Source organism: Sardina pilchardus, chromosome 17 (assembly GCF_963854185.1).
Source record: "Sardina pilchardus chromosome 17, fSarPil1.1, whole genome shotgun sequence".
Taxonomy (NCBI): Eukaryota; Metazoa; Chordata; class Actinopteri; order Clupeiformes; family Clupeidae; genus Sardina; species Sardina pilchardus.
This window is the reverse complement of record NC_085010.1, coordinates 1,133,692-1,150,970: the sequence shown is the minus strand read 5'-3', so window position 1 is coordinate 1,150,970 and position 17,279 is coordinate 1,133,692. Positions and strand designations below refer to the sequence as shown.

The 17,279-nt window shown below is 39.4% G+C and overlaps 1 protein-coding gene across 1 annotated transcript in view; it reads right to left on the bottom strand.

Annotated features, from left to right (window-relative positions):
- Positions 1 to 17,279, bottom strand: part of dmd (dystrophin) — a 168,529-nt gene that overhangs the window by 139,130 nt on the left and 12,120 nt on the right. Inside the window, exons 4-7 of the mRNA XM_062517487.1 lie at positions 10,888 to 10,980; positions 10,478 to 10,650; positions 5,540 to 5,658; positions 1,130 to 1,308 (exon numbers count right to left, since the gene is read on the bottom strand). Coding sequence (XP_062373471.1) covers positions 1,130 to 1,308; positions 5,540 to 5,658; positions 10,478 to 10,650; positions 10,888 to 10,980 — 564 coding nt within the window. The remainder of the gene's footprint in view (positions 1 to 1,129; positions 1,309 to 5,539; positions 5,659 to 10,477; positions 10,651 to 10,887; positions 10,981 to 17,279) is intronic.

Below are 17,279 nucleotides of genomic sequence, written 5' to 3'. Positions count from 1 at the left end.
AGCTGATTTAATTTGCATTGAGTTCAATGAGCATCAAACAGGCTAATAGGCAAGCTGAAATAAAACCATGGCACTTTCTATATATGGTGAAGTGTATGTTATGATGTGGGGCTATTTAAATTCCAAAGGCCAAGGGAACTTTATCAGGATGCAAAGTATCCTGGATCCATGAAAATTTAAATATGACTGCCTATATGGGAATTTAACAAAGGGGTACTTACAGTATATAGTCCCTTTATCTTAAAGAAGAACATTTGTTCATTTACAATATTTTCCTTCACAAAGAAAATTGGTGTCCTTAAAGGTTGGATTTTTCCTATTTTTTTAATTAAGGCATTAAGATGAATTTCCATTAGATTATGTTTTATTCGTCTTTTAATGACCACAACTGTACCTAAGCATTGTTAGAGACCACATGCATCCTTTCATGGACACACTATTCCCTGAAGGCATAGGCCAAGGCCAAGAGTGGCCAACACTCTCGGCCAGATTTATTAAAGTTTTTGCGTCCATTTCAGGCGTAACGTGTATGTAAAGACGTGTCAAGGTATGAGCAGGACGTGCTGACGGAAAAGCGCAGACTGCCTGTCGTGGGAGCTGAGAACGGCTATTTGCGCTTTTCCGGGTAATGCATATGCATTCCTTGGAGGATCATCTGAGAGTGGGTGTCAATCGCACAAGCAAAAGGGAGGAGAAGTGCTAATAGAGATTGATTGAGTATTCCTCCATGTGTATGAAAACGATGCATGTCTATTTTGCGTTGCAAAACTTGAAACTGTAGTTAAACATTTGTTTTACATAGACATTTATCATCCATTCTAAATTAGCTACCTTTATAAATTAATAAGCTACTAACACATGTTGTGATAAGTGAGTTTGACACACTGACAATGACGGGTAGGCAAATGTTATCCTGTACTAGCCGCCCCCCCCCCCCCCCCCCCCTCCCCCCAGTTCACTTTGAGGAACATTAATAATATTACATAATATTGATATAATAATATTATAATTAGCATACATAATATTACATTAGCATGTTCAGAAAACATTAGTTTTGCATAACATAAACATTAGTTTTGCATAACATTTATTAACCGTTTTCTTTTGAATTATCAATGGATTACTATACCTGCTGTGAGTAATGATGTTGAATGTGACTCTGTATGAGCTCCTCTTGTGTGATACGTGTTGCAGGTAAGGTGTCAACTTCCTGGATGGCTTCCATAGTAAGAAGATGTGGTAGCACTTGGAACAGGGATGTGACATACATGATGATTGACTTCTTATCAGGATGTGTAGTTGCCACATCTAGAAGAGGATATACAGGGATCAGTAGAAATAATTTGATGTATCACCATGTCAAGTCACTTTATTTACCATAACATTTCAAAACAAGAGAAGTTAACCCAAAGTATTTCACATTTGAGGTCAACAAACTAGATTGATTTAACAGATAGATAATTACAATAAATATAAGACAAATAAAAGTGAGGATAAAATAGCAACTAAGAACAAAAATAATCAGAAGAGAGTAACATGTAGGTACAACAAGGTAAAAATAATAATCAAATAATAAAAAAGGAACAAAATGTCCTAAGATGGAGCTAAAATAGAATTGAAAATGAAAGTAAAATCAAAGTAGTATGTACCAACATAGAAATAAAATACCAGGAAGTAAGAAGGGTAAAAGATATATCAAAAGAAAACTATCCAACAGGGGGTGAAATTGACAAAAAAGCAGCCTCACGCTGTGCTAATATTAAGAGAAAACTTTCGATTTTAGGGCCAAATGTGTAGTGTGAGGTTGTTAGAAGAATTATGTCTTTGCCTTGTTGTCGATTTTTCACGTAGATCTCCATTTGTCGAGGTCACTGAACACTGTCGGTACGGAAAAAAAAACAATCGGTTTTACCTACAGTAGCTGTTTAGGCCTTGGGCTGATGGTAGCCAACCATTTCAGCAGAACGAAAATAAGCCTATTTGTAATATCAAAATCAAAATAGAGGCTCACTCAAAGGCTGATGATTATGTTTTGTATTAAAAGTCGAAACATGTACATAGAGTCTCATATTGTGTGGCGGAATAACAATTGGGAGCACTTAGACTCTGCGCAGTAATATCCTCACTCCAAAGTGAAACTGAAAGTGCAAGACTGAGGATATTACTGCGCCATACAATATAATTATCCCTCTTACCTGCTTAGAAATGCACCAAGTTTTATTTTGTCTCACCATACTTGGTCGTGTGACTACTCGTGTAACTGTATTTTAATAGGGAAAACATGGAGGTGTTTGGTCGCTTCTAACTTCATCTCTGTTTGGATCCTAATGAATGAACTGGGCTAGCTAAGTGCTATCAAAGTTGCGCCGCGTGCCAGAGCCAGTGAGTGCACACACTGAAACGTGAGAGGTATCAACTCGTCTTAGTTAAGGGAATAACGTAGTTTAATATGAAAAGACGGTGAAGTGTTCCTTTAATTTTACGACATATATCCTCTTTTCGCCAATCTACGGTTTTGGTCTACTTTTCTACCTCGTGCACGAGCTGACATGAAGCTGATTTAAGCCTTGTTTGAATAAATGAGGGCAAGATGCATGAGTTAATGCAACGGCTTCAGCCTCAAGTGAAAGTCTACACTAGTTCAAGCCAGGCTATTTCTGTTGAGCGCCGCCTTCTTTAGCAAGGTTGATGGAATTACCCCCCTGGTGTGTAGGTATGTGTCTGTGTGTGTGTATTTATGTGTGTGTAAGTAAGTAAGTAAGTACTGTAAGTAAGTACTTTTTATTGTCTCTCTTACGAGAGAAATTCGTCTTAGGCAACAGGAGCATCGGCAGTACACAAAGGTTTTAACATGACATACATACAACATAAAACATTAACACATACAGTATGGTACCCCCCTCCCCAACACCATTGTAAAAAACAACTAAGCACTATAGCATGCACACACCCACCCCATACCTCCCCCCCCCCCACCCCACACACAACACAAGCACAGCTCATCAGATAATATAGTATAAAAAGAAGCTGCCAGCCACTAGTTATTGCACAAATGCCCCTTCAGTTATTGCACTATTGCCCTGCTCCATCATTGAGTAGCTTAATTGATAATGGTACTAGGGAGAACTTGAATCGATTAAGCCTACAGAATGGGAGTTGGTATCTTTTTGCCCAGAGGCAACAGCTCATACTCCATATTTAGGACATGGGTTGGGTCTGTGGCTATCTTGAGACCTAACTTCTTGACTGAGTCCTCAAAGATCTCCTTTAAGGAGGATGGGGGCTGAATCCCCATTATTTTCCCTGCCCTCTTCTCAAGGTTCTGGAGTTGTGCTTTGTTTTTTACGGTCAGGTTGCAGAACCATGTTGTGATGCCATAGCGTATTATGGACTCAATGGTAGCTCTATAAAACAACAACATAATGAACCTATCCACACCATGGACCCTCAGTCTACGCAGAAAATGAAGCCGTTGACAGATGCGTGAACAAACATACTCCACATGAGAGCTCCACTGTAGCTTACAGTCCAAAGTGATACCCAAGTATTTAAATTGAGTGACTTGCTCTACTGCCTGTCCTTTGATGGACACAGGCTTATGATCACCTACACCCCTGGGATCAAAGATCATCTCTTTTGCTTTTTTTCGCATTTAAAATAAGGTTGTGACCCTCACACCATGACACTATGCGCTGTACCTCTGTATGATACACAGTTGTGTCTGAGTTAGTACACAGAAGGCTCAATAGTGCCGTATCATCAGAAAACTTAATGACACAATACCCACTGCTCTCACTTCTACAACTATTGGTGTATAATGTGAAGAGAATTGGAGAACTTACACACCCCTGCGGTGCTCCCATATTGATATATTTTATGCTAGAGAGAGTAGAGTTGACCCTCACCTGTTGCTGCCTTCCAGTGAGGAAAGCAAAGTGTGAGACTGTGTGTGTGTGTGCGCGCGTGTCTGCTTGCCTGCTTGTGCTTTATGTGTCTCTGTGTATATACTTGTGTGAGTGTGTGTATGTGTGTGGGTAATGGTGTGTGTGTCTTTGTGTGTGTGCATGCATGTGGGCGTGTTTATGCATGTGTTTGTGTACATGTTTCTGTTTGTGTGTGTTGGTGCGTGTGTATGTGCGTATGCCTGCCTGTCTACTGTGTGTGTAGCAGTATGTGTCTGTGTGTGTGTGTGTGTGTGTGTGTGTATTTATGTGTGTGTGTGTGTGTGTGTGTGTGTGTGTGTGTGTGTGTGTGTGTATATGCTTGTGTGTGTGTGTGTGTGTGCGTGTATTCCTGTGTGTATGTGTGTGTGTGTGTGTGTGTGTGTGTGTGTGTGTGTGTGTGTGTGTGTATATGTGTGTGTTTATGCTTGTGTGTGTTTGTGTGTGTGTGCGTGTATTCCTGTGTGTGTGTGTGTGTGTGTGTGTGTGTGTGTGTGTGTGTGCATGCGCGCCGTGCAGGCCAATGGGTGTAGTCACTAAATGTACACATAAATTCATTTATTTTATAGCCCCCCATGGATGAAATTCCACAAAACTTGGCATACTCCCAGAGGATGTCAGGATAATTACACAAATGAAATTTGGTGCAGTTTAAATCATCTCATCTAAAGATAGGGGCGATTTGGCATTTTTTGGGTTTCGGGGGGCCAGTGCGGGGGTGGAGTGGCCCCCAGGGACCAAACAACATTTCTACTTCACAAGTCTACTGGGGCTACATGCCGACCAAGTTTCATGTGTCCTGTTGTTACGGTGTCCCGGGAATCGTTGACCAAATATTCAGGAAGTAGATGACGAAAAAAAAAAAAAAAACGCTAGCGGCAGTCATAATTATAGCAGCAGTGCCAGGATAAAAGGAAGCTCTACAAATGATTAAATCAGGGGTATGATGACTTTTCCAACCCTGCTATTCTAGTTTTTCATTTTTTTAAATTCATTTTCAGAACTTTTTTTCATTATTTTGATGTTGTACAGCTAAATTTGTAAATAAAAAATATATTGTTTAAATCGGTTTTGATTTCAGGATATTAGACAAAAAAAGTAGCTATTTCAATGGGGTATGATGACTTTCTATAGGCACTGTAAAACAACTGATGTATTTAGGTGTGCTGACATTTTAGCATGGAAGTCCCTATGACAAGTAAGAATTTACTACTTCCACCCCTGCTTTTATATGCAGATACAAAAAATAAAAACAACCTGTGAATAACAAAGAATGTTTTAATGTAGATCATTTGCAGAAATTGGACTGGTATGGTACGCCAAATGGTGAAAGTGAGAATTCAAGGCATTTAGTGGAAAATTCAAAATATCAATGTATTTTATGTCATGAAACAGACTATTAATATAATATTATTGTTCAGCCATATTGCCCAGCCATAATGTAAATTACTAGACAAACTTTAGCGATCTCACACTTCCACTCCATGACAGTCATAATCACATTTTTTTTTTTTTTTCAAAGCACCAAACCCCCCTAATTTGTTTCACAAAGTGCACCCTGGTATTGGTCATAAAATTATGAGGTTATACAATCTTACCTTCTGGATCCAGAAGTCTATCAATCCCCAAATGTTTTTCTGCCGTACTGAAGGCATGTTCCAATCTGTCCAATGCTGAACTCTTCTCCTCAACCACTCGCCAGTCAAAGAGTTCAGGCCTTTTGGTAAGGAAAGATATCCATCAGAGCTCAAAGCACATTTTATAAAGGTACTACTCCTAAGGTGCACAGTCTACCATAACTGTGGTGTTAAAGGAGTTTTCCTTCATCATGTAAACGGAGTAGTGGTCCAGTCAAATCCCGTAGCGAAGCTATAACTAGCTCAATCTAACTGTGCATGTAAACACACTGACTGACAAATAGTTCGAATAAGTAATTATAGCTGATGAGAAGCCCTGTGGACCTAAAATATTTGGGGAAAATAAATGTCTTGGGGAGATGTGTCAAACTAAAATGTTGGCTAAAATGTTTACACTAAAACTTGACTAAGAAACCTTGACTATACTAAAAAGACGTGCATTTTTGTCGACTAAAACTTGACAAAGAAAAAACATATTTGAATGACCAAATGTGACGAAGACTAAACATTTTGAAACTAGACATTTGACACAAGACTAACACTAAAATTCAGACTAAATTAAAAACTGGTAGGCTAAAAACATTAAACAATACCAAATTCCAATAATGCTCTGTATGTCTGTCTGGAAAGGATCCCATTGACGTCCATTCTCAAACCTCCAATTTTACAACATCCAGGAGCGTAACCAGCAGTGAAATTTGCTGCATTAATATCTTACCAGATTACTTCAGAAGTGCAGCAAACACATCACTGTGATTTTCCTAGGAAATTCCTGGGTTTTTGGTGATTCAGACAGAGACTAAAACCTGAATATACCTACTAAACCTCTACCAACCTGCTGGGTCCCTCAGATCTTCCAAACTAGGTCTTTTGGTTATTCCAGACTAAGGATGACCAATCTTTAATAGTAAGGACCTATAAACACATACCTGCATAGTCTCCAAAAGAAGATGCATGCAATGCCCTACTTTACATAAAATCTACACCATCAGTGTCAACCTTTAAATCAGACACACTTCTACAAAACAGCATTCCTTCAGTGAGAGATTCATTAGATGTATTATTTTATTTCACTTTATCAGTATTAGTATCTTGTACTACTATCAGGCAGAGAGTAGTAGAAGACAGTGGGTAATCAGGGCAATCATCTCTATCTTCAAAGAACTCCTAAAGGCCTAGCTCTTCAAAGAGTACCTCCTCTCCTAGCACTACCAACAATTGCAGGGATTAAAGCAAAAAAAAAATCCTGAGCCTGAACTTTTTTAGACTTGTGCATGCAACTCTATACGACACTATGTTGGTCGATCGATTGGAAACCGGTTTACTTTTTGGAGTGTTTGCACACGACACAGGCCTGTTTGTGATGTTGGACCCCAAGAAAGGCCAATAGGTGGCAATAGTAGTCCAACACACTACAATATGCTACATGTAGCATTTAGGATTTCTTTTTATATCAAGTTTTGCTGCTAATCTTTGTCTTTGACAGGTTACAAATTGACCTACAATCATAAGGTGTCATGTTGTCAGGGTATGTGAAATTGGAAGGCAGGCATTTGAAGAATAAGATTTAGTTGCAACCATTTAAGTTAAGGTATTCAAAAAAAGACAATGATTCTCTTTCTAAAGAGTAATAACAGTGTTTCTCACAGATTAGAAGGCAATATGTGGTGGTCGCCTCATGTCTGACACTTTGCTTTCACATAATGTGAATTTATTTATTTAATGATTTTTTTAACAAGATGTAAAGCACGCACACACACACACACACACACACACACACACACACGTGTAATTATTTATATACATTCTGTATACTGACATTTCTGATATTCATAACCGCAAACTTTATGCAGCTTATAGCCTGCTATTCATATTACAACTCCACCTCTTAAATTCAGCTGTTTGATTGAAGCCTCGAAATATTGTAAACAAAGTAGCATAGTTGGCTAGTTTATCATACTCTAGCTGGTTGGACTGTTCAGTGTCCCCACGGGTGTTTAAGTTTCAAGGTAAGCTCATACTTTTTCTCCTTGGGACAGGCCCTTTAAATCTTGGAGTTGAAAAACATTGGTATTGAGATGGTCAGTCAACTTGAATGCAGAGTTTTAATCAGATGTGTGCAGCATAGCCTACTAATGATGCTAACCGTATTTAACAATAATTCAGCTAGTCGTCTTCTGTGCGTCATTGCGTTTACGATTGTGAATGTTTTGTTTGGATTAAATGTGCATGTCGAGGGGTGGGTGTGTCCATTGAGTGCGCACGAGAGCGGGCCAAGGAGAATTCGTTTACTTCTATACGGTTTGGTAAAGTTGCACGCATAGTCTACAAAATTTGCGGAAGAACTTATGCTTCCACCCGCAGCGTCAGGTGCATTAGTGCGACCGCGCTTCCAGGGATGATCTCGTTATGGAGACAGACGCGGTGTGCACGAAGGGGATTCTGTGTCTGTGTCTGAGTGTGTGTGTGTGAGTGTATATTAAAGGGTGCGTGACGCGTGAGTGACAGAGAGGGAGAGCAGGGAAAGGAAATTCAGCTTAACGAATGCTGCGTGTTTTTCAATGGCGTTAACAAATAAATAATATTTTAAAAAATGAACGCAGTCAATGGCCGCACGCCGGAATTCCGGCACGGTGCCGGAAAACTTTAATCCCTGCAATTGGATATGCTTGCAATCTAGCATTTACCACTTGACTATCACTTTCTAGATCTGCCACTTAAAATCGAGTGGTATATTGCTGCACCAACATGTCCTTGTCGCACTTATATTTATTACCTCCGCCAAGGAGGTTATGTTTTCATCGGGGACCGGCGTATGTTTGTCTGTCTGTCTGTCTGTTAGCAAGATAACTCAAAAAGTAATGGATGGATTTTGCTGAAATTTTCAGCGAATGTCAGACATGACCCAAGGAAGAAACGATTACATTTTGGGAGTGATCCGTAATTCCGTCGGGGATTCCAGAGCCGTTTATGTGTTTCGCTTAGGGGTGTAATGGCATGGTATGGCCACGTGGTGGCGATCTGAATAGTTTAGGTTCAAATGTATGACAACCTACAGTAGGAAGAACAATACAGGCGGAGGTCTGCGCTCTCTGAGTGCTTTTCTAGTTAATTTAGCAGACGCTTTACGCTACTTACGTCAATCATTTTACTAGGGCTATTGTCCCCTGAGCAACTCTGGTTAAGTGCCTTGCTCAAGGGCATAATGCTGGAAGCCACAACCTTTCTGGCTACTGCATGCTAGCCCAGCTCCTTAACTACTACGCTACCACTGCCCTGTACCTTGAGTGTTTCCCTTTTTGTACATTTTTTTTTTTTTAAAGCATCAGCTGAGTCACTAAAAGTAAATGTAAGAGCTTTATCACAATGTAAAATAAACTGTGATGGAGTTTTGGAGTTTCTGTATATAAGCTTATTTTTAATTTGCTGTTGTTTCACTCTTCTATTACCCATTTACCCTAGGCTGGGTGAACCCTGCCTGACCTGCTGGTGAATTTGGCTGGAAACCTGCACATCTATCTCCCCTGCTTCCTGTCCACAAGCTTTGGGTCCAATCACAAACTAGCTTATCCAAAAGACACACCGGATCGTTGGTCTGATTGGTTGAAGGACAATCCGAGCGTACGGAGTCACTTGAACTATGCCCATTGATCACGCCTCTTGTGCAGTAGAAATAAAGCGCAGACTCCCCATACTAATGTTCAATCTTAAAAGATTGAGCTTAGTATGATGATAGCCAGACTACATTTATGCTTTAATGTTAATGTAATGTTAAAGCAACACCATGTAAGTTTTGCTCTCGGGGTCCCCCTACAGTTGGGAAACGGCAATTTCTTCTACATGTCGTAAAATCTGTCACGGTTACACCAGAAGCAAGTTAGACATAGCGTACAGTAGCCTATAGGCTAGATTGAGGCTGCACATTAAATATTAAATTATGTGGTAGCCTACTACGATACCAGTTGTGATACATTTGTAAAACTAGGCTTTCAGCTCAGGTATGTGCACGTTCTCGGTATTGGGATGATGTTGGTTATTGTTGGTCATTACTTATTTTAAAAAAAAACAAAACGATTACGATATTTATGAGCAATAGCCTAATCTAGGGTGGTCATTTTTAGTGTCTTTATAACATAAAAAAAAAATCGATGGTCACCAGATATTGTATTCTATGGTATTCACGTCCATAGTGTCGTATATTTGCACGTCCAAAATGTTTGGAGAGGCAGAGCTCTTATAATATGATGACAGAATCTTACACGTGATAACTTTGTTTTTCAAGATAATTGTTTGGTCAGTAGCCTTTAGGCGGTAGATTTACACGTTGAGCTATAACTAGCACACATAACCAGCTCCCGTGCAGTTTGGTTGGCAGCATGATGACACTAGAATCTAGTGACTAGATGACAGAGCTAGGATACACGTGCTTTGTTGATAAGCCGATTTCTGCAGGAGGAGTTCTCACGTCTTGGGCAAACTCGGACTGCCTGCGTTGCGTGTGAAATGTATAGCTATTCCAGGTAGCCTAGCCCATAGCATGCATTTCAGCATATCATCATATGAATATAATTCCATGGGTTTTATTTTTTTCAAACGCCAAAAGATCACGTAGCTCATGTTTATAAGGCACCAACTGTCTATTCAACGCTCGCACAGAATTTGAGGAAGTGGTGGGGGAAGTGGGCCCTATATGCCGTAAAGCAGTCGAATTTTGTAGTTCTTTGGTTCGTACCGGTTCGTACCCGAACCCCAAAAGGTTGAAAAACTCCATGGTGTTGCTTTAATCCCTTCGGCTGTTATATCCATTCATAAAGACTACTCTGTACGTATCCTCCATATTGCATCTCCTTCCTCCATTCCTGTAACATACATTGAAATGTTCAAGTCAATGACATTTACCTGTGACTGTGTATGAGGGCATTGAAGGCAAGGCCATCTTCCCAACTGCTGGAAAAATTGAGCACATTTACTTGTGGATACACTTTAGTGGATTGCCTGACCCAGCTCAGCAGGATCTTCTCACTACTCGTCTGCTGTAATCCTGCCATCAGATCCTTCAAAACACCTTTTACCTGGACACAAAACATGATTCTTAAAGTCTGGTCTCTTCTGGTCTTTCTTTAATGAAAGTACACATTAGTTGTCTTAGTCTTCAATTTGGTAAAGATTCCATCAAAGAACAACTTTCCTGCATTCACTACACCCTATAATGATGTGCAATAACAGATAAACCAAATAATAATAATTGTTATTAATTATACCAGTTCATGAATAAAATAATTGTCCTCATTATTATTATCATAGCTCACCTGCCAGTGGAGGATTATACTCCAGATGAGGCCAAGTATAAGTTTGTGATTGCCATCAACAATGTCCGCTCCACCAATGTTTACGAGCTCAACCTAAAAAATAAAGAAATGAACAATATCTCACATCAGATTTACATTTAGCTAAATCTTAATTACCGTAGGTGGGTCAGACCAAAGACAGATCAAAACCTAAACACAAGACCCAGTAGAACTTTGTGTACCACACCAACCACCTGCGTGAACCACATAAGCAGCGGTGTCAGTCTCGCCTGCTTCCCAGTACCCTACCAACCATGTGGACAACTTTAGTATTTGTGCTATAGACTTCTGAAACAGTTTCTTCTAACTTCAAATACGTTTGTGGATCACGTAGACTACATCACTGCCAGTGTTTTCCCCCAAAACATTTTTAGGGGCGTCCTTCTTACATGGAAAGACTTTGCAAAGATTTGGAAAAGATTTTTGAAAGACTATCTCAGACCCTCTCACATCTAAAGACAAGGCATAGAGTTGTTGAGTCACAAACTGGTCACAGACTATGATTTTGCAACAACTGGTGCGCTAGTGAAATAAAGGAAGCAGGAACTACGCACCTTGCTTCCAGTCATTCACCTGGCAAACGTCGGGTCACTAGCAAACAAGATGGATGAGCTGCTGCATTTCAACCAAACCAACTCTGACTTTTACAGATCCGCTGCCCTGTGTTTCACTGAAACATCCCAGCTAGCATGCACACCTTGTATCAACATTGACATTGGTTGACAGAATTGAAGGTCGAATTGTAACGTTGAAACAACTGTTACAACAACGTCAACCCACGACTGGTTGTTTGCAATTAGCAACTTTTAGCGTTTCTTAAAAAGCAAGAATACAGGTTTCATTAAGTGTAACCCTACTTTACACCTGCATTTGTTCGTAAGACAAGGATCGCCCCTATGACGAGGAATTTCAACGCTGAAACAGCGGTAACAACAACGTTAGCCCACGACTAGTTGTTTGCAACTGCAACGATTTTTAAAAAGCAAGAATTGAGGTTTCATTAAGTGTTATCCCTGGGTCATTCCGTGTCAAATCAGACAAAATCCAGGAAAATGGTTGCAGCACCGACTCAGATTTTCTTCAAAGTTTGTCTACACAATGTTTAGGTTCCATAACTAAATCTGTAAAATATTTTTGTTCAATTCTTCTGTTTTCATTGTCTTTTTGCAGACTTTAAATTGTTTACACATGCTTATTATGAGTTGATCTTCCACCCTAGAAAATTTGGGGAGGCTAGGGAACATATTTGTCAAGATATTATGCCCAGACATGGCATGTGTTTTTCAAGCTGTAAAAATGAAAGAATTTCAAGGTCTAAAAAAGATATGAAGACGGATGATTTCCACAGAAATATTTCACAGGCCTTGGTTTTAGGACCCATTGATGATACACAAAGTTTGAACAAAATCTGAGATGGTGCAGCAACAATCTTATCTGATTTGACACGGAATGACCCCCCTGCCTTATATGCTTCTAAGGCATTCCTCTCGCGGCCTATGGCGAGGATTTACAACGTTTACAGTTACAATAACGTCAGTCCACGACTGTTTGCAACTGCAGCAGCGAAATGCAACAATTTGTTTTTTATTAATTGCTTACCTGACACAATATGCAAACACTCACGATAGGCCTTTAGCCCCGTTATTAATATAATCAGCATGTCACAGTGTTCCAACAACTGACAGTAAAACCTGTAGGCTACTCACCCATTACAAACTCAATCCTCTGAGTATTTAGCCTAGCTCAGCAGTTATTCACGATATAATTGAAATCCAGCTTCCAAGCAAACGATTAGATGAACCCAAACGCTATCCGAAGTAAACATACATTTTCAGTGAGTCTACAGGGTTCGTACACCTTTTTCATGGCCAAATTCCAGCACTTTTTAAGGACTTTCAAGACCAGTTTTCCAGTACCGAAATCGAGTGTGAACAAATCCAAAGCCCTGTTGTTTGAGGTCACTGTAGGACAAAAAAACTGAAAATTTGATACAACCTAAGCCAACCAGCAGCTATCATTAGGTTAACTGAATGGGGCATAGAAAATGGAACCATTTCATTAGTGTTTGCTGCTGCTCTATTTGGTCTATGTCATATCAAATTTCCTTGTTCTTTTTCTTACTGACAGCACTCGATAATGTTGAACAGCATGGATTGATTCACACCATATTTCAGGGGTGTGATTGGCAAAGGACAAAAAAGAGGAAAATATACCCAGCACCCCCGGGAGAAATTTTTGAAAAATAACCCCTTAAATGATAACATCTGATGACTTTTATGAGAACTATTGATAAACTGTGATACATATATTTCAAACATTATAACCACAATATAGTCTATATATAAGTCTATAACTAATGTATAGCAAAGTAGCCTAGGCCTACTCAAGACTCAACCAGATATGGCTGAAATATGTAGGCTATCATGATCATTTTGCCAACAATGATGTAGAACCATGGATTTTCTCAGTTCATAACATGTTTTGTTTCAACTTAAATCAACATAACGTTAACATTTTGACTACATGTTTTAATATAGGCCTACTTGATCACATATAGCCTGCCCCCTTACAGTCCTCTAGTCCTGATAGTGAACCATAGGCCTATAGATATTGATGCTGTTTGAAGAGGTTGCTCCGAAGAAAATCAAATTGCACCACTCCCTCTCCTTCCAATGTATCATGTCATACACCCCTCCTCCTTAAATAAATGGCAGGCCCTACTGTTATATGCTTCATCACTAGTTGTTCAAGTGCACACACTAAATGGAGAGCTATGATTAAAATTCAGACTGTGCCTTTAAATAGGCGACTTTTTTTATCTATCAGCACAATGCGACAGTAAGCCATTTCCACTACAAAATCAGCTCAATATTATGTGCAAGACTGATGTTTACCAAGCATGCCAGCGTGTTAATATCTTATCACTATCATACGTTTTCTCATAGTGAGATGGCTATCCCGAAATATGTTTTGAATGACATGGGGCGCACGTCGGTGAACGGCTAGACAAACGCGAAATGACAAGGTGTTAACTAAACAATTTAGTAGACCTAAGGTCGACAGGCTTTGTGGTTAAAACGATGAAAACCAGTAGGCTAGTCGGTCACAGCTAACTTCAAGCACAATAGCTTAGACTTACACGCGCATAAATTAAAAGTCAATTATCAGCATCACGAGATTGCTGCTGTCATTATTATCGAAAAATCCAGACACGTTAAACTGGACGCGAACGCGTGGCAAAGCCAAAACAACTTCATAAATGATGTCTCTTTAAATAAATAATTTTACCTTTACCGTTTCATGGCTTCTGCTAAGAAACAAATAGTTCACCACACACATCGAACTTGCATCAAACATTCATGTGCACACGTCTGCTTTCAATTTCAATGAAGAAGACTATAGCGAACGGACATGTTTGCGGAGTGATGAATGAGAAGCACCAAACCCGTCGTCATTGTCAGCGCAGCGCATAGACAGCAAATTAATTTTATTTCCCTTCATTTAATTATTGGTCTATTTAGGTCAGACTGCCGAGAAATATGTAGGCCTAGCACTTTCAAGCATTCACAAGCACTTTACCCGAAATCCAAGTATTTTTCAAACCTTGAAAACACCACATTAAAATCCAAGCATTTTCATGGATTTCAAGCACCCGTACGAACCCTGAGTCTAATCACGAATGACAGGAAATAGGTTAAGATACCACTATGTGCTAGGCTAAGTGTTCCCCTCTGTGCAAATGGATATTGCAATGAACTACATTTGAGTATGAAACTATGTCAACATATGTTGATACTATGAAAGTAAAATGCAAAAATGAGGCCCATAAGTACAAAATTTCTGGTGATTCTGCAGGTTAGACGCAAGACAATCAGTGTTGGTCAAGTTACTTGGGAAAAGTAATTAGTTACTGATTACTGATTACTTTTCCAAGACAGTAATCCTGTTACTTTACTGATTACTTTCCCCAAAAGTAATTAGTTACTTTACAATTACTTTACTTAGTTACTTTTCAAAAACACACTAACTAGGCTACACAACCTGAATATACTATACACCTTTCAGACTAATTTTATTCTTTCTGCATATTCCATCATATAAAATAGAATCAAATGCAGTGTTGTGCATAAACGAGTTCTGTGAACTATGAACTGCATGCAACACATTTGTAAATAAAGAACGTGAATTCGTTCAGATTATGTGAAATGAACAACGAGCGTCACTGCTGAGTTTCAATTAAACGTTGCACAGTTAACCTGCATGTCACGCTCCAATCTTTCATCGATGCTGCGGATGTAACAGAATACATGGTGCATTGTTGCAACAATATTCGGAACGGGCGCGCTGTCGGTGTTAAAATAAAAACAGTAAGTCCTGTGACAGCGGCCGCATTCTGCGCCACCCCTCACTCAAACATACATAGATTCTGTAGCCTATAATTAACCGAAGAGTCGGACCTCCGTCTGGCAAACCTCATAGGCTACCGCAGGGGTTATGTCTGAAAGCGACTACAGAGAACGCAGATGATACAGGCTCTATTGTTTACGGACATTTTGCTCATTGTCTCGCAAAGACTCCGACGGTACAAACTTAATTAGGCTATGTCCACCGAAAACAAGTTCAAACGTCAACGACCCCAATTTCGAATTTGAAAAGACATTTGAGTTGAAGCATCAGTCCAGAGTGAAAGCATAAGTCATCGAATGAAATGAAAGTAGAAAGAACAATAACAAATAGAAAGTCCCGAACTATGGATAAAAGTTTAGGAAAACCCCAACTCACGTAGACTATTAAATGCAGCATGGTCATGCTCTCTCCCGCACTCTGTTGTCTCGTCTGTTGTTTACATCTCTGGCAATGCGTTGGACATTATACTGATTGTCACCAGACAGTCTCACAAAGCAATTAAAATCGCAGTTTAGTAACGCAGTAACGCAGCCTAAAGTAACGGTAATCTAATTACTGATTTTGCCATTGTAATCCCTTACTTTACTCGTTACTTGAAAAAAGTAATTGGATTACAGAAACGCGTTACTTCTAACGCGTTACTGCCCATCACTGAAGACAATTGACAATGCAATAGTGTGATCCTCGACTTTTTTTTTTGTGATACTCGCTTTTATTACAAATGGCCATGTCAACTTCAAAACAACGTGATATCACAGGCCAAAATGTTGTTGAAACAACGTTACAACGTGTGAGTGCTATTGTAGCTGGGATGGCTCAGCGAAAGAATCCTGGACAATGCACTTCAACTACCTGGTTTCCAACTTATCCGAGCTGATCCGAGCTGGTGCACACAACTTTCAGCGAAAACGAAAGGTGTAGGAATCTACTTCTACGTAAATGAAGGTTGGTGTACAGATGTTACAGTGTTAGAAAAGACTGGTAGCCCACACTTTGAGACACTCTTCATAAACTGTAAGCCTTTCTATTCTCCGCGAGAATTCTCATCATTTGTTATGGTAGGTGTTTACATTCCGCCACAAGCTAGTGTAGTAGACGCGTTACCACAATTAGCTGATAGGATAACAGACATTGAGAGAAAACACCCGGACTCTCTCACCATTATTGCTGAGGATTTTAACAGCGCCAATCTCAGTAAGGAGCTCCCTAAATACAGACAGTATATCAAGATTCCCACAAAGGACAACACATTGTACCACTGTAATACAGTTTTAAAAGATTCCTATCACGCTGTTTCCCGAGTAGCTCTAGGTCTCTCCTAGTGTTGTCATGATACCAAAATTATTGTTTCGATACCGACAAGTCAATAATTGCGATTTCGATTAATTTGGTGATTTAATCATCAGTAGCCTAAAATTTATATTGTGTGATCATTCACGCCAGTGGCCATCAAAGTTTCTGCTCGACCCACCACACACAGATACAGACACAGAAAATTATAGTCATATGTTTCTATCTCATATATCTTGGAACTCATATATAAGTATTTTGTTAATAATGTTTAGTATTTTATAATCTGCATAATTAATAGAAGCTAAAAATGTCATTTGTGTACTGATTTCAAGACTATTACACTTGGTCATATCTTTAATGTGTGTAGGTCTGATTGAGTGCGCATTAGTGGTGTGTGTAATTGAGTGCCTGTCGCTTAAAGAAATACACAAGGGTAATTAGCCTTCAGTCTCACAGTTTTACGCGAGTGAAAAAAAGTTGCATGTAGTGCATGACATGGATATGTGGATGCAATTAGTTATGCTTTCTGTGTCATTAGATAAAATACAAAACACTAACAAGTCGAAGAAAATCTTTCTGGGATCAGATAAGAGATGAGTGTCTTGCAATGTTCCTTTATGATTTTAGTGAGCACTATGATTTTAGTTAGCAAG